The following is a 16,246-nucleotide window of genomic DNA, read 5'->3' as shown; positions in this document are numbered from 1 at the left end:
TTTCAGGCTATATGAAGTGAGGCGTTTGAGCACGGCAACGACAGCCATGTCTAGACTTGCACCGTATGGTGAAGATGTTTTGGTCCAAGAGCTGAACTCGTACATGTTGGTGACTAAAGCTGGAGCTTTAAACGTATAATCTTGATTTGGTTTAGTTAGTTGTGTCTTAATGCTTTCACTTAGTGTAATCAAATTTAGGTGTGGTTTAAGAGGCAACTTTTCCTGAATCGTGAGGAGAGTTTGTAATCACCGGGTAGAATTACAACAAAGTAAACGATTGGGTAGCGTAGGATCCATCTATGTGTTTCTAGGTGATACTAGATCACATTGTTTGTAAGTGTGGTTGAAATGCTTTGCGAATTAATTCATGTACTATCTCTTTGCTTAATGATAATCTGAAGTTGAGCCCAAAAAAAAAAAAAAAATTTAAGTGAATGACGATAAAACGAGTTAGTTGAATTGATTCGGTAATGATTAAGTAATAACATCCGTTACAAAAGTGCATGGAAGACACGCGTTGCATGGATTAGTACATAAAGCTCACGCCATTAGTTGATGCTAATCATCATCATTAGTATAGTTGTGCACATTGTTTGTCTCTATATAAACAGAGAGACAGTGACACATAGGGAGAGAGAGAGAGAGAAGCAACCTAACAAGGATGAAGCAGTGACGGTGAGACGACGGTAACGAAGAAGTCACGAGAGATCTGAGGTGAGTCTTGAATGCAAAAAAGAGAAAAAGTTACATTTTTCTTCCTTCAAATTGAACCTCTGAATCTATCATTCTCTCTCTCTAGAATCCAATCTTCTTCTTTTTTCTGATAAAGCCCACCTCATGGATTCCTCGTGATTCCACTTTAATGCCCCTTTTCATTTATCTCCACTCTCTTAAAAATTCAAACTTTTCTTCTCCTCTGTAAGAATTGTCTTCACTCGTTTTGCGAAATTCAGGTTAAAGCTCTCAACTTTACGATGGTTCTCGACGGAAACGGCGGTGGTGTATGGTTAGGCGGCGGCGGAGAACGGGTTCAGGAGGAGGAGAACGAGGAAGCTTCGTGGGGTAGGAATCAAGAAGACGGTGCTCAGTACAAGCCTATGCTTGAAGGTGGTGGTGATTGGTTTACTAGTAACCAACCACATCCACAAGATCTCCAGATGCTGCAGAGCCAGCAAGACTTCAGATTCCTCGGTGGGTTTGGTTTCAACCCCAACGACAATCTTCTTCTTCTTCACCAGTCCATGGACTCGTCTTCCTCTTGCTCTCCTTCTCAGGCTTTTAGCCTCGACCCGTCTCAAGCTTCGTTCTTGGCCGCCGCTAACAACAAGTCTTGTCTCCTCAACGTTCCTTCCTCCGCAAACCCTTTTGACAATGCCTTCGAGTTCGGGTCGGATTCTGGTTTCCTTAACCAAATCCAAGCTCCGGTTTCCATGGGGTTCGGTTCGTTGACGCAGCTGGGGAGCTCCGTCCCTGACTTCTTATCTGCCCGGTCGCTTCTCCCGCCGGAAAACAACAACACAACACCCTTATGCGGCGGCGGAGGAGGAGGAGGAGGTGGAGGTGGAGGTGGGTTCACACCGTTGGAGCTGGAAGGGTTTGGGAGTCCTGCGAGTTTTGTCGGGAGCAGACCGAAGGTTCTGAAGCCTTTAGAGGTGTTGGCGTCGTCTGGTGCGCAGCCTACTCTGTTCCAGAAGCGTGCAGCCATGCGTCAGAGCTCTGGAAGCAAGATGGGGAACTCGGAGAGCTCGGGGATGAGGAGGCTGAGCGATGATGGAGATATGGATGAGACTGGAGTTGAGGTTTCAGGGCTGAACTATGAGTCTGATGAGCTGAACGAGAGCGGTAAAGCTTCTGAGAGTGTTCAGAATGGAGGAGGTAAAGGGAAGAAAAAAGGGATGCCTGCTAAGAATCTGATGGCTGAGAGGAGGAGGAGGAAGAAGCTTAATGATAGGCTTTACATGCTTAGATCAGTTGTCCCCAAGATCAGCAAAGTAAAACAATTAATTACTTCTCTCTTTATCTGATTATAGCATTGGTTTATGAATGTAGTTGCTTGTGGTGGTAAGATTTGGTTTAACGTCATTTGCAGATGGATAGAGCATCAATACTTGGAGATGCAATTGATTATCTTAAGGAGCTTTTACAAAGGATCAATGATCTTCACAACGAACTTGAGTCCACTCCAGCTGGATCTTTGCCTCCAACTTCGTCAAGCTTCCATCCATTAACGCCTACACCGCAAACTCTTTCTTGCCGTGTCAAGGAAGAGTTATGCCCCTCTTCTTTGCCAAGCCCTAAAGGCCAGCAAGCAAGAGTAAGGCTTAAACAAAGCTTCATGGGTTTTTTTTTCTTTGGGTTAAAATATTTACTATTGTTTTGTTAATCCACAGGTTGAGGTTAGATTAAGGGAAGGAAGAGCAGTGAACATTCACATGTTCTGTGGTCGTAGACCGGGTCTTTTGCTCGCTACCATGAAGGCCTTGGATAATCTTGGATTGGATGTTCAGCAAGCTGTGATCAGCTGTTTCAACGGGTTTGCCTTGGATGTTTTCCGCGCTGAGGTGAGAACTATAACAACATCTACGTTTCACTTCAAATATTTGGGAATTTTTCAAGATTTTTTTGTAGTAACATGTTTTCTTTTGTGTGTGTGTGTGTGTGTGAATATCAGCAATGCCAAGAAGGACAGGAGATATTGCCTGATCAAATCAAAGCAGTGCTTTTCGATACAGCGGGCTACGCTGGTATGATCTGAGCTGATCTTGAGTCAAGTCCCTTAAGCATCTGATGGAGCAGAGTTAGAAGAAACTAAAGCCCTTTAAATCTGCAATTTTCTTCTATGTTTTCTTTCTATTTACTAAACCTGTTTGAACTAAGCATGACTTCAAACCTTTTTTTTTTTAGCAATGTTAACTTTATTATGTTTCATCTCCTCAAGCTATGATTAATAATTTCTTTTTTCACTTATGACATCTTAATGAGTTATCTCTCAAAGAAGAGCAAAATATTAGTCAAGCTAGCTTTTGAGTTTCTGACAGAGAATCTAATGCGAGTTTAACAGACAAAGCAGTCCGAGGTTTATAAGATCTTGAATTTTAATCGGTAATGATGATGATGTTAGAAAGAAGTACGCAATGAGATTTGAAGAATGAACAGGGAGAAAAAAAGATGGTAAAGGACGATGGCAGAGCAAAAGAAAAGGCCCCCACCATTTTGTCTTTTCTTTTTCATTAATTGCTCAAAAAATCAAAGCTTTGTAATATCCGTTGTATCCGTACATAAATGTAAAGGTAGACAGGAGACAGAGTTAATGGCGGTTAGGGACAGAAGAGAGAGATTGTCACGAGAACCTAGAGGATGTTATGAATGATGATGAATGCAGAGTAAAGTTGTGGGGCCTCCTTCTAAATTGAATCTTTCAAAAAATAAAATAAACTAAGCTTTTTGGGTTTTAGTTTGAGCTCTGAATGAATTTCTATCTCTCTCTGTACTCTCTTGTATGATTAATGAAGACCTCGTGACTCCAGTTGCTAATGTTCTCTTTTGATGATTCAAACAGTTTCGTACTTTTCTGATAGTTTTCTCTGCAAAAAGTCTTGCCCTTTTTGAGGTTTTAAACTTTTCAAATTTCCAGTGAAAAGAAGGGCTCTTACTCTTTCTTCATCATGATGTCATCTCTTGATTCTTCAGAGCATTAAATTAAAATCAATATTCTTTGCTAACCAAATGCGTTTCTCCCTAACAGACTACTACTAGTATTACTAATTACTAGTAGAGTTTCGCATCCAAAGCAAAAGGAGTTTTGAACCATATGTCACATCAAACATGGGTTAATGCCATTTTTAGCTACTCAATGGCAACTTTTAACTCAACACACACACAAACATACTAATGAAATAGAAAAAGAGGTGATGCAATATTTTATTAATCCACATTGGACATATTTATTAAGAGTCCAGTGAAGGCTTTATAAAAAAGACCACAACGTGTGTTACTTGAAAATCTATGTTGTTGCTCTCTCTTCACCAACCATTTCATTGTGATCATCAAACCTGATTAAGAAGGTTCGGATTTCCATCGGAGCAAGCTCAACCACCAGCTCTTCCTCGTCCACAGCTTCTCCTCTCTTCACCTCTTCCCCGGCCGAGCCTTCTACTTTCCAGATTAGCCTTCTCTTCTCCATTTCCGCTTTCTCTTGGTTCCCTGTGAGACTTGTCTCTTTCACTTTGCTTATCTGTTCAAGCAATTAACAAGAAACAGATTGTTTTTGTTAGGACACAATGACACGAATAAGAGATGAGTTGTCTTGTCTCTTTTTGCGTACCTTTTTGTTGTTGAATAGTTTCTTTAGCTCTACTTTTGTCATGACTGAGTACTCACTATCCTCCCCAACCTTGACAAGGGTTAAGACGACATCGACAGAAAAAGCAGAGCACAATCAGTCAACAATTAGTAAAAGCGGATGGGATTCTAGAGCCAATTAGTAGATTGATCGATACTTCTTATTTTATACATGTAATCTTAACAAAAACCAACATAATCGTCCGGAGAAATAATATATCACTGAGGATTAATCGCATAGTCAGCTTTTCAGGAGTATAAGCGCGTAAACAAAATTGGTTATAGGTGAAAAATACACACTAGACGTGACGGGTTCGTTCTACATTCAATCAAAAGTTCGTTGCGCACTGCAAGCTTTAGTTTTTATTTTCCTGCTACATAATGCAAGTTTGCCAATTTCTCTAATTATTTGCTATCCTAATCGGAATCTTAGGCTTAGAGTTACACTACAAGTCTACAACTACAACTAAAAGCATATAGAGGACGAGTAAGAACCTCGAACAAGTGAGCAAGCCTTAAAAGAACTTCCCCATTTTCCAACTCCTGAAAGGTTTAGGATTAAACATTTATGTAGTCAGCAAATAAAAACACTTATGGCGTAGTTGCAATATAGAATCTAACTAACCTGGAGGGTGAGTAATGCGACGTTATTTGGTAATGAGTATGACGGTTCAAGCGCTGAGAATGTCGTCTTATGTGAATTAATCCAATGATCTCCTTCCTACAAGCAGAATGTCTTATGTCACTTCCCTATCTCAAAGAAGTGAGGAGAGTAAATATTGTTTATCTATTACAGAGCAACCTGTTCCGTGAATGCCAGAAGAAGTGGAGAATATATTTCTTGACCAAATGTTCGACGCCATCTTGCACCATCTCCAGGTTTGTCTATCTGTATGTAAAACTTCCCTCGTATCTGCAAAACAACTCAAAGCAAAGCAAATTGATTCAGGCTAAAAGGGAGAAGATCTGGTTCTACTGGAAACCTACTCTGTCACATTTTCCCTTAAAGCTGATACTTTGCCACATAGACGACTACAGATGAGATGAGAACTTAAGATTACCGTCAATCCTTTGCATCCATCAGGGAGACAGACTGTTTCGTTAAGAATCTCGCCAACACCTCTAATGTCATCATGGAGCATTCTCCTGAACGAATGAGAAAAAAGAAGGTGAAACACAAGCGAAACCACATATGCTTGTCTTGGTAATATAGATAAAGTTAGTGGACAGACCGATGAAGCATCAACTCGATCTGACCGTCCTCTAAGCTGGATCCCCCTACAGCGCGATCCACCAACACCGATAGCTCAGAAGTTTTATCTTGCATGTATATCCCAAGATTTATCTGGAAGAAAAGAATATGTTAGACAAAAGGCATATATAATATAGTGCAGACATATCACGATTAGGAATCTCAGATGGATTTGATGTCTTACAGGATAATAGTTCCCAGCAACTGGTTGGTAGACTTGCAAGTCCCAATCTGTTCTGAAGTCCCGAACCTGCAAGAAATTAAAACGAAGTATGTCACAATAAAAACATTACGGTTGGTACAAGTTTGCATCTATACCCGTTTGATGAAGTCCCGACCATTAGAGTCTGTGTAAAATGTTCCATTTGTCTTCATGGTGGTTGTAAGTTTAGTGATAACCTCCTTGCTATTACCATCATCAGCTGGAATAGGCCCAACCTGGAAAGCAGGAAATAGTAAGACTACAATTGTCTTCATCAGTTTAGAAGGAAGATAACTGAAGATAGAGAGAGATCGGCCTACAGTGAACTCAATTTCAGCATGATCTTTTCCCTTGTACACTCTGGTAATCTGTACATGAACATACCCATGACAAGGTAGATCAAGCAGTTATAGTTACTATAACATAATTAAAAATGTTCGAGGGTAATCCATAATTGCAAGAGAAATAACCTGTGATATCCAGGAGTTAAACTCTTGGTGCACTTCATCAAACAAAGGTCCTCGAACAACAGTCAACTGAGCCTGAGCCTGAGCCAGGCAAGACAATTAGTTTACACAGGGTCAGGAATTAAGGTTACAGAGGCAGTCAAAAGTCTTACCTGTCCTTCAGATTTAATTGGACGTGAACCATCTGGTCGAAAAACGTAAGCTCCAGAAGCCTTATAAGTATACGAAAACGGTTTAAAACATGATATGAATATAAAAAAGTAAACGAGATTGTATCTTTTACAGAGCTGAACCTGTGGATCCTTGTCAGTTCCATTGCTTCCAATGTAATAAGCATATGTTTGTTCTGCAGTAACCTTGAAATTTACCCCAGATCATCATCAGATCATGCCTACATATTCGAATGGAAATGTAGGGACATCTAGATTTAAAAAAACAAAGGCACACACACCTGATTTTTGGTACTTAAATAACGACTCATTTTCACACCCTCTTCTGAATAGAGCAACTTCAGATTTCCTTGGCTAACTTCTACATCTTGATTCAAGCTTCCAGAAGTAACATATGACGCAGATAGTCCACGCCCTTAAATCAAATTAGAAAAAAAAGATGCAAATAAGTATAAAATGACTGTTGGAACCAGTGAGAACCAATTGTCATGACTAGTAGAGCCAGAATACATGAAGTTTTGTTTAAAGATCCTATCATTCACAACCAAATTTTCTTCACAATAGTACATATTCTGGGACATAGCTAACCTGTTCGTCCAGTGTCTGAGATGACATACGAGCTGAACCCAAGAGGTGGTACTGAAGCTATAAATGCAAGCACATGTTTTGCAGTGTCCTTTGGTGATCTTCCAAGATATGCTTTGACATACTCCTTTCTTATTCTCAATGTGATGTCTGAAAGAGGTAGAATCTGCGACACGACTTCTTTCCCAGATGCATCTTTCACGATAACATTTTCAGACGACACCTAGTAGAAGTTATCACATACACTAGGTAATGCCGGAATGAGTGGCACATAATATTGGACAATAACCAATGATAAAGTGAGAGCTTCACTGATCAACCAAGGAGAATGCAAAGTACTTACAGGAACTCGGACAACTTCCTCCCGTTTCCATCCTAGAGAATTGTAAACAACAACCACCTACAAGGAGAGATTAATGTAAACAAAAGATACAACAACTAACCAAGAGGTTCAAGACTTTATATACTGAAAGTACATCACCTTGGCAGACTTACCAGGCTTTTGCCGCTGGACAAACGAGCTTCAGATGCTGGACAGTAACTAATATTAAGCAAGGGACACTGCCAATATGATACACAAGACAGGAATCAGCTTAACCCATTAGAATACAGTACGTCTTTGGAACTTAAGTCATTAAAGTGTTCATGAAAAATGCTATAAAGCGGCTTACTAAACATTTATTTGCCTGAAGTAAAGGCATCTTTTGAAGAAAAGAAAAGATGATAAAATTGATCTCAAAGTCTTCTTAACTCTTCTAGCTCGGCCATAATATTATTGGAATCCTAGAAGAACTCTAAACAAGCACATTACCTGCTGAAATTTTGTGTCGGGATTCTTCTTATCAGGACTTGATTTTGATGCTGATAAAAACGAAAGGGAAGAGGCAACCAACTTCTCGGCCTAGTAAGGATCATAAACAAAATTCTTAAACAACTGAACATACAAGAGAAAATGGTTGCCCAGAAAACACAAGAGTTGCCAGCTAACAAAAAAAACACCTGCAGGTAACCCATTGAGAGTCTAAGAGCATAATCTGCAGCCACATGCTGCCTTTGTGTACCACTAACTGCATCATGGTGTTGCGCAATTGCCAAAGCATCAGCTAACATATCAGTTGTTGGTCCTGAACTGCTCCTACCTCTCAAGAATTCCAATTGTCGAGCTGCCTGTTTAAAAACAAACATGGTCAGTAAGAATGAAGCTAAAAGAAACCACAAATCTATGAACTTTTATAAAATTATTAAGCCATACCAGATAGTAGCCGCTTAAATCGCGCACATATCTTTTAAAGGCTGGCCTGCTCGTAAAGTACCCTGTCCAGTATGCATTAGGTTTGTCCGCATACCTGCCACAAGTACATGTAGTATTTTATACAATCAACACGCATTTGAACATTTAGAGAGTTCAACCGGAAGCTATCAACTCACGGGAAGAAATCGTCAGTCTTAAGGGGCCACGACTCGTTTGCAGCATATTTTGCATCGGTGTAGATAGATGGTGTCGAATACAGAACATTGAGACGCCCATCCTGGATTGCGCAAACGACAAGGGAATAAAAGATTGGTATCTATTTTGTACCTTTGAAATTAGTTAATTCCAACTGAAACGAATTTCCTAGTAGTATAAAAGCCAGTGTACCTTGTTAACATAATGAATAAACTTGTCCATCTGTCTGTACCATGAATATGCATACTGGTACCGGAAGTCAGTTCCCATCAACCACATGATATGATTTGTCCTGGTTACATTGACCTTGACAAGAGAAATCCAAGTAAAAACATTTTTGCTGTTTTCAAGGGGAAAAAAAGATATGATATTTACCTGTGCAAGGGCTGCAGCTACAAAGTCGTTGACGCGCTCTTGAACATTGTAGTCAAAAAGGCTAGGATCATCCTATATTCAAGATCCTTTATCAAGTGCACGTTCAAGCAAAGTTAAAACACAGAACATCAGGTTCGATTGCTTTTACCTGGATAGGAGGTGAGACATCATTTATCTCAAATGTGAAACCATCAGGTGGGTCATAATGTCTTGGGAATATTCCGGTGAATATCTACAAGCAAAATGAAAATAGCAATGAGACAAAGCCAGCTAAATTTATGCAAACAACAGAACTATAATGTGATCTCTAACAGTTTTGACCTGTGAAGATGAGCCAAGGGACTTGGAACCTTGCCAAATAACCTCAAGTGTCTTCTCTCTTAATCTCTTTGCACGATCCTGGTAGTCAATTCTAGCGAAAAACAGCGAGTCAAAGCCTAACTGTAGAAGAAACCAAAGGGTTGTCCAATCAAATTAACTTGAGCTAATACATGCTTATCATTCACGTACACTCATTTTGTTTCTCTGTGAAGTGAAAGTAACCAAATGATGAACAAATCATACCTCCGCACCAAGCAAGTAAGCCTGTGCTGCAGAATGTCCAAAAGGATCGATTTGCCAACCGACTCTAGGAACCTGACCAAACTCACTTTTGATAAACTGATGGCCTAGCGTTGTCTGATCAATCATGTCAATATAATGCGGAGTCGCCTCATCGTGCATACACATTCCACCATTTCTGCAATAACCACATATCAAGATACATACAAGACACTAAAAATAAAACAAAAAAGGTGAGATCAAAGAAAACGCACATGAACTCAAGTTGACCAGAGTCAACAAGCTTCTTAACCTTAACCTTCTTGGCATTGCTTTGTTGCCTCCACCATCTTTGAAAGAACGCCTGAGACAACACTCAACCATAGCTAATTCTATCAGCAAACAAAAAAAAAAATCTAATCTATATTAGAGAATCTTACCATCTCAACATAGATGAACTTTCTATTTTGATCGTCCAGCAACGAAGCGATGACAGATTCGATTACATTCTCAACACAAGCTCCCTGTTCAATCAAATCCACAACAAAACCAAACCCTAAATTCGCAGAATCCAATTCTTATTCTTCTACTTCCATAGATAAGAGAGTGAAGAAGAGTACCCGAATGGAGTTATTGGCGCCGACGTAGTACTGGTCAACGGTCTTGAGCCACCCAACGTCGTCGTGGGAGTGAGGAACCAAGTGAACATTGATTTTCTCAGTGACGATTCTCGGTGCTGTGTTGTACTCTATGTACTCGGAGTTGACGACGCCGATCACGATCGTCGCCAGAAGCAGATGGAGAGCAAAGGAGTGGAAACATTTGACCGCCATGGACGCGTGAGAGCTCAGAGAGAGAGGGAGATGAGCGTGAAGATCAATGTACAGAGACGAGTGTTTTTGTAGAGGACGAAGAAGAGAGAGACGCGCGTGAAGAATCGATAGTGACGTTGTCCTCTTTAGATAATTTAATTTAATTTTTATTTTGTTAATAATTAAAAATAGAGATAGACTTTATCCACTTCCTCACCAATAAGAGACAATTAAAAGCACGTTTTTAAGAAATAATAAAAGTCTAATTCAGTAATGTGTTAATTAGGATACTGAAGAGTTGCTTGTGGGAGAAGTGATAACAATGGTCCATTGAATTGCTAAGATAAGAAATTGAATTATTGCGCCAGCCTAAGCGAATGATTGCTGTCTTGCTGATGATTTTCTGTTACCAATATAATCGAAGTTAAGGGGAAATACCAAAATACAAATTAGAGGAGAGATGGGACCCGTTGATTTCTCGTGGGCTGAGTTACGCTGAGCCTAATCCAAATCAATAAAAGCCCATTTCTCTGAATGATTTGTTGTAAACCAAAAACATTATTCGAAATATAACTCACGTAGAATTGTTAGTGTTTTTTCTTTTTTGAAAAAGGGCATCTAGAATTGTTAGTGTTATTTTATTTGAAATATTACTTGCGTATGCGTAGAATTATACTCTAACTAAGAAACAAAAACTCTTTTTTCATCAAAAAAATTGAATGAGTAAAAGGTTTTAGGCAATGTTTAAAAATTCAATAACAGGAAATAGACACTTTTAGAGGATTGTTGATTAGTATTGGATGCACAAACACTGCTTAAACCAGTTTTTAGAACACTAGTTTTAGGTACATAGATTTGAAATACTTGGAGACTCTAGATTTTTATGACTAAAAAATTTTAAATCTGTAAATCCGTGGACTTTTTCTAAACGAGGTGTATATCATGTAACTGAACTCTCTTTTGAAAAGTAGACATTTTCAAATCAAACTTAAATGTGTAATTTTCAAATGATTCTACTAGATAATTTAGGAGTTTAACCTACAGGCAAAAAAGAAAGAAAAAGACAATAAAATTGCTCAAGCAATTGAACTAACAACAATCCATTCTGATGACACAATAATATAGATTTCTGATATAAATCCAATTAGTTTAGTATGAAGTATGGACTATGAAAATGAGTCAAATGGTCATTTAAACTCATATTTGAACAGTTATATCAACAATTCTCTCCCAAAAATAAGAAATGCAAAAATGGGATTTGAGTGTCTGTGTTCATGATCTCTCAAAGAGACCTTTAACATAAACCATGCCTTTCTCACTAAACTGAAGGTCCTTCCTCATTTCTTCAACCTGTACATCATCTCCTTGAACCACAATCTCATTCAATTTACCGTTTTCTCCCACCATCATCTTCACCTTTATCTCCTCTTTCCTCGACGCCTTCTTCCAGTAATACGCTCCTCTGCAACACATCCATTCATCATCAATCATTCACAAACAGTTCCAGAGAGAGAGAGAGAGAGAGAGAGTTTGTGTAAGCTTACGCGAGTGGACTAAGAATGGTAATGAAGAACCAATTGTTTCCAAAATCAGGCACAGTAATGGTTAAGACAAGACCCACACTTGCTAAACTTATACATGTACAAAACGTGAGCAGAGCAGCTTGTCCTCTACTGGGAACCATTGTTCCTTCAAAACTTTTATCACAATCAAACAAACAAACAATGTCAGTAACTGAAACAAAAATTAAAAAAGTTCGAAGCTTTCTTCTGAATTAGCAGCTTACGTGATCGTTTCTCCACGATCAGTGATGTTAAAGTTCTTCCTAGTGAAGAAAGAGAGAATCTCTCCAGCAACTTGCTTTGGCTCCTTCTTGACTCCTTCTCCTTCTCCAACAACGAACGTCTTCCTCACTATCTGAAAAAAAAAGCTCCAAACATTGGATTCGAGCGTTTGATGGTGAAAGTTAGAGAAAGAGAGACACAAAGTTCGAACCTTTGATTTAACGGAGCGTTTGATGAGAGACCAAAGACCCGGAACTGAAATAACGAACAAACCCAACGACGTATAATAGCTAGCCAACGAGTAACCACCACCAGTCTCCGCCATAAACAGCAACGAACTAGGGTTCTGTTCCCACCATTGATGAATCTGAACCGCCGATGAAGAAACAGCACTGAGAGGCTCCACAACCATGGCGGTGACAGGGGAGACTCTGTTTCGTTTCGTGACAAAGTCACGTCTCCTCCCTTTGATTACTACATCTCTTGAAGTCACCCATGGACAAGACAGCGACGGAGAAAACAGCTTCGTCGCCATTGTCGAGAGAGAGAGTCTCTAATGGCTTTTTACACAATCATGTGTGTGTCATTCAATGAGTCTATCCAAAATCGAGTGGCTCTAATTTTTTTTTTTAATTTTAATTTAATTTGAATATATGACGTAGGTCGTTGCAATAACAGAACCTCTGTTTCTCTGTAAGAGGTCATCAAAGATCTGGAAGGTAGATAAATGAAATGAGACCCACCAACCATCATTTAACGAGTTCACTCATCAACAGAGAGAGAAGAGTCTTTATCATTGAGATCTTTCTCCCCGACACAAAATCAGACCCAAACATGATTTTGATTTCCTTTTGGCATCTGTTTAAAATGACTACTGTTTATAGTTCTGCGTGCCCACAAAGGTTTTTTTAGGGACATTAATTAATTACTAGAACAAGAAAACAGAGCATTGAGAAAGGAAGAATCTTATTAGAGACAAAAGATAAAACAGAGTTGCTTCACAACATCTCACAACCAGTTTTGTAATTGGAATCTTTTTGATCAAAGTTTTGCTGGACCGTCCTCTACTTTGGCAATAAAGGCTATAAATCATAGGTGGGTTGAAAAAGCTAAGGTCAAATCGTTTTCCCAAAGTTGCTACTTTATAGGAAAAAAAAAAAAGTAACTCTGAATCTTTTTGGGTCCAAACATAATAAGTAGTAGGGTTCATGAAACAAAGGAGTACCATCATCTTTCTAACAGGGAGTTTACATTTTCTGACACTGTAAATTTGTTGGTCCAAACTTTATTATATCTACTGTAACAGCTAGTGATTTTCTGCTAGTCCTAACAGATGGATTTGCTAACACAACAACAACAACAGAGAGAAATCACACAACATTCCACACTCATTGCTTCCTTTTTATATCATCAATAAATAATGTTTTTTACAAAGTTATATTTTCTGCACTCATTTTTTAAAAAAATTGCTGAAAATAACCTCCAAAGGAAGTAGAAAAAAAGGAGGAAATAAACAAACAAACAAATAATAATAGCTCAGCTGTTCTTTATACACTTAACATAAACAGCTGATCAGTCTTCTCCTTCATCCTCCTCTTAAATATATATATATGTATATATAAATGTAATTTTTTGATCATTTAAAAAGCTGACTTCCAAGAGTAACAGTAGGAGTACCTTCACCCATGACTGTTGTCAAGCTCACTTCTTTGTCCAATATCCTCTCCAGCTCTGTCACAACATAACTCATTGTTGGTCTCTTCTCGCTTGAGACATCAAGACATGTTAATGTCAGTGTAATAACCTCCTCCACTCCTTCTGCTGTGTATGTACCACCTAGTCTCTCATCAATCATTCCTGGTATCTCAGTGTAATCCGTTATGTTTTGCATCTGCAAATCAATAAGTGAGATTCAGAATACACTTCATTATCAACATTCTCTGTGATTACATAGTACATTACCCATTCGACAAGAGTTTGTGTTGAGCTTGAAGGGGATGGTTCTGATGCTTCTCTTCCACTTACTAACTCCAAGAGGAACACCCCAAAAGCATAGACATCACTTTTCTCTGAAAATCTTCTGAACTCTTGAACCCTGCCCAAAAATACAAACATCTGAGAAACTTGGATACAAACAGTAAACAAATGTGGAGATTCAGAGGTGAGAAGTTAGATTTACTCAGGGGAGAGGAAGATCTGGTCTGCAACAACGTTAGACGATGTACCAACATCCTCTCTTCCCAAGAAATTGCGGACTCCTGCGTCCGCAACTTTAGCAATGAAGTTCTCGTCCACAAGAACATTAGCAGTTTTGAAGTCCTTGTGTATCAGTCTAGGACTCAGCGAGTGGAGATGTGCCAAGCCTAGAGATATAAACACAAGCAAGATCAGTACACAAGAACGCATATGATTCAAGAAGCATGAGTTTTTTTAACCTTTAGCTGCTCCTATAGATATGGCAAGCCTGTTTCTGAACTCTAGCCTGTTTCCAGGTACTTTTCCACCAGCACCTAATCAAAAGACAGGATTCCAAAATGAGGACTACATTGTCTACTAAACACAAGTTACGAAAACTGATTCAGTTACCAAATATCTCTACAAGGACAGAGAGTTACCGTACAGGTGACTGGAAACACTTCCGTTAGGAACATACTCGTAGACAAGAAACTGCGTGTTGCTTTCTTGGCAATAACCCAAAAGAGTTACAAGGTTACGATGATTGATAGACGATAGATAACGAACCTGTAGAAAAATATACATTGTAAGCCTTCTCAAAACACTTGTGTTCTAACCAAACATTGAAAGAGTTATTATAAGAAACCTCGTTGACGAACTCTTGTGTAGGCAAGCCTGGTCTTTTCTTGATGGCGACAAGAACACCGTCTTGAAGCAGACCTTTGTAAACCTCTCCGAACTTGCCAATACCGATAAGGCTTTTGTTGGTGAAACTCTTGGTGGCTTGAGCAAGCTCCTCCATTTCAAACCTTCTAGCTTCTCTCATTGACAACTCAATCGCAACGTTTCTTCCTTCAATAGAATCATTTCGAACCCAAGAAAAGTCAACAGATAGAGAGAGAGAGAGAGAAAGTGATGGGAGTTGTGATTTAAACATACCTTGAGTTGATGGATCAGAGGAGCCTGTCTCATCAGAAGTTCTCGACGCATTCTTGCGGCGAAAGATGCAAAACCATATGAGAAAAAACGAAAGAGCAATCAAGACAAGAGCTCCAACAGCACCACCAATGGCTGCTGCAGGAATTGCTGACATTTGGTAACAAAGACGGTCTCTCCGATGCTCCAAGCTACTACTACTACAACCATGCGATAGCCCTGTAGATTTAAAAAAAAAAAAAAACACGAGAATGTCGGCGAAGAAAAGAAGATACGATTGAGATTATAAAGAAGAGGAGAAAGAAGAAGACAAAACTAAAAGCAAACAAAGCTTTTGTAGATATACATACATACATGAAAAAGGTGTCAACTTGTGAAAAAATTGAATCAATCAAACCAAACATGCAGTAATAAAATAAGAATTTAAAAGAGGGAGGAGGAGATAAATGATTTTTTCATTTAAAAACCTTGACAGATCTTCAGGAAAAGAAACTCTCTACTTCATCGGCGAATAACTGCGTTGATTCCCCCACAACAACATTCAATGTGAGAAAGATCAAATCTTTTTTGGCAGATTCAATAATCAAACCCAAGAAAATGGAAAAAAAAAATGGTTTGGGTGTGAAAATGGAAGATGGAGAAGAGGTTTGAAACATCAAATCTTTGCAGCAACTTCTCGAACTAAGTATTGTGTTGGAACGCAGACAATGCCGACAGAAAGTGACATCGTTCAGACAACAACTCTCTCTCTCTCTCTCTCTTAAGACTGAAGCTTTTACTTACTGTGAACCAACAACAACAACAACGCCCAACAACAAGAATCAAAACTATTTACTGCTGTTTCTTTCTTTCAGATGCTCTTTGGAAGTGACATTTTTAGAGAGTTTTTACTATTGTACAACCACCACACCCATTGTTTAATTTTTGTGGTGGGGGGGGGAATAAAAAGAGAACCCCTTTGAAGACAAGTGGGTCACTTCGCCAGTTTGCAATTCCAACCAAAGGAATTTTATTTATTTTATTTTTCGGTCTGAACAAGAAAAAAAAAATGAAAGAAAGAAACGTGAACCGCCGTGTAACTCAGTTTCAGACGCCGCAAAATATAAAAGAGACGAACACACACACACACACTCACTCCACTCTGTTTCTGCCTTCCCCCC

At 39.0% G+C, this 16,246-nt stretch overlaps 4 protein-coding genes across 4 annotated transcripts; 1 reads left to right on the top strand and 3 right to left on the bottom strand.

The window, feature by feature from the left end:
• Positions 1-594: 594 nt before the first annotated feature.
• On the top strand, positions 595-2,972 carry LOC106305486 (transcription factor ICE1). Its single transcript, XM_013741852.1, has 5 exons — positions 595-714; positions 954-1,991; positions 2,090-2,314; positions 2,391-2,561; positions 2,672-2,972. Exons 2-5 carry the CDS (start codon positions 975-977, stop codon positions 2,753-2,755), a joined length of 1,497 nt encoding a protein of 498 aa, XP_013597306.1. The 5' UTR covers positions 595-714; positions 954-974; the 3' UTR covers positions 2,756-2,972.
• An 840-nt stretch (positions 2,973-3,812) lies between these two features.
• On the bottom strand, positions 3,813-10,315 carry LOC106305484 (alpha-mannosidase). The gene is made up of 29 exons (XM_013741849.1): positions 10,000-10,315; positions 9,820-9,903; positions 9,655-9,743; positions 9,404-9,578; positions 9,161-9,280; positions 8,988-9,071; positions 8,840-8,911; positions 8,657-8,770; positions 8,446-8,546; positions 8,270-8,363; positions 8,017-8,184; positions 7,829-7,918; positions 7,513-7,578; positions 7,361-7,417; positions 7,021-7,240; positions 6,714-6,847; positions 6,556-6,618; positions 6,415-6,474; positions 6,266-6,343; positions 6,116-6,163; positions 5,912-6,031; positions 5,778-5,843; positions 5,574-5,686; positions 5,403-5,487; positions 5,144-5,254; positions 4,967-5,062; positions 4,837-4,884; positions 4,325-4,393; positions 3,813-4,234 (listed from the first exon to the last, which is right to left on the bottom strand). The coding sequence occupies exons 1-29, from the start codon at positions 10,210-10,212 to the stop codon at positions 4,004-4,006; spliced, it is 3,069 nt and encodes a 1,022-aa protein (XP_013597303.1). The 5' UTR covers positions 10,213-10,315; the 3' UTR covers positions 3,813-4,003.
• A 982-nt stretch (positions 10,316-11,297) lies between these two features.
• LOC106305485 (protein COFACTOR ASSEMBLY OF COMPLEX C SUBUNIT B CCB1, chloroplastic-like) lies at positions 11,298-12,668 on the bottom strand. The gene is made up of 4 exons (XM_013741850.1): positions 12,187-12,668; positions 11,978-12,108; positions 11,736-11,888; positions 11,298-11,653 (listed from the first exon to the last, which is right to left on the bottom strand). Exons 1-4 carry the CDS (start codon positions 12,508-12,510, stop codon positions 11,464-11,466), a joined length of 798 nt encoding a protein of 265 aa, XP_013597304.1. The 5' UTR covers positions 12,511-12,668; the 3' UTR covers positions 11,298-11,463.
• Positions 12,669-13,342: 674 nt separating this feature from the next.
• Positions 13,343-15,739, bottom strand: LOC106301974 (nodulation receptor kinase). Its single transcript, XM_013738477.1, has 8 exons — positions 15,554-15,739; positions 15,090-15,305; positions 14,797-15,002; positions 14,591-14,717; positions 14,411-14,485; positions 14,155-14,338; positions 13,938-14,070; positions 13,343-13,866 (listed from the first exon to the last, which is right to left on the bottom strand). The coding sequence occupies exons 2-8, from the start codon at positions 15,241-15,243 to the stop codon at positions 13,612-13,614; spliced, it is 1,134 nt and encodes a 377-aa protein (XP_013593931.1). The 5' UTR covers positions 15,244-15,305; positions 15,554-15,739; the 3' UTR covers positions 13,343-13,611.
• Positions 15,740-16,246: the final 507 nt, after the last annotated feature.

The sequence above is a fragment of the Brassica oleracea genome, chromosome C7 (assembly GCF_000695525.1).
Source record: "Brassica oleracea var. oleracea cultivar TO1000 chromosome C7, BOL, whole genome shotgun sequence".
Classification (NCBI taxonomy): domain Eukaryota; kingdom Viridiplantae; phylum Streptophyta; class Magnoliopsida; order Brassicales; family Brassicaceae; genus Brassica; species Brassica oleracea.
This window is presented reverse-complemented; position numbering and strand designations above follow the sequence as displayed.

What these genes read in the sequence shown, in the direction of transcription:
- LOC106305484 (XM_013741849.1), bottom strand. Translation starts at nt 10,212, where the DNA reads ATGGCGGTCAAATGTTTCCACTCCTTTGCTCTCCATCTGCTTCTGGCG. An exon ending in ATGCTGAAATTGAGTTCACT is followed by an intron (nt 6,032 to 6,115) that starts GTAGGCCGATCT and finishes CCTGCTTTCCAG; the next exon opens with GTTGGGCCTATTCCAGCTGA. An exon ending in GTCGGGACTTCATCAAACGG is followed by an intron (nt 5,844 to 5,911) that starts GTATAGATGCAA and finishes AATTTCTTGCAG; the next exon opens with GTTCGGGACTTCAGAACAGA.
- LOC106301974 (XM_013738477.1), bottom strand. Translation starts at nt 15,243, where the DNA reads ATGTCAGCAATTCCTGCAGCAGCCATTGGTGGTGCTGTTGGAGCTCTT. An exon ending in CTCTGATCCATCAACTCAAG is followed by an intron (nt 15,003 to 15,089) that starts GTATGTTTAAAT and finishes ATTCTATTGAAG; the next exon opens with GAAGAAACGTTGCGATTGAG. An exon ending in CAGATCTTCCTCTCCCCTGA is followed by an intron (nt 14,071 to 14,154) that starts GTAAATCTAACT and finishes ATTTTTGGGCAG; the next exon opens with GGTTCAAGAGTTCAGAAGAT.
- LOC106305486 (XM_013741852.1), top strand. Translation starts at nt 975, where the DNA reads ATGGTTCTCGACGGAAACGGCGGTGGTGTATGGTTAGGCGGCGGCGGA. An exon ending in CTAAAGGCCAGCAAGCAAGA is followed by an intron (nt 2,315 to 2,390) that starts GTAAGGCTTAAA and finishes GTTAATCCACAG; the next exon opens with GTTGAGGTTAGATTAAGGGA. An exon ending in TGGATGTTTTCCGCGCTGAG is followed by an intron (nt 2,562 to 2,671) that starts GTGAGAACTATA and finishes TGTGAATATCAG; the next exon opens with CAATGCCAAGAAGGACAGGA.
- LOC106305485 (XM_013741850.1), bottom strand. Translation starts at nt 12,510, where the DNA reads ATGGCGACGAAGCTGTTTTCTCCGTCGCTGTCTTGTCCATGGGTGACT. An exon ending in GATCGTGGAGAAACGATCAC is followed by an intron (nt 11,889 to 11,977) that starts GTAAGCTGCTAA and finishes TTGTGATAAAAG; the next exon opens with TTTTGAAGGAACAATGGTTC. An exon ending in ACCATTCTTAGTCCACTCGC is followed by an intron (nt 11,654 to 11,735) that starts GTAAGCTTACAC and finishes GATGTGTTGCAG; the next exon opens with AGGAGCGTATTACTGGAAGA.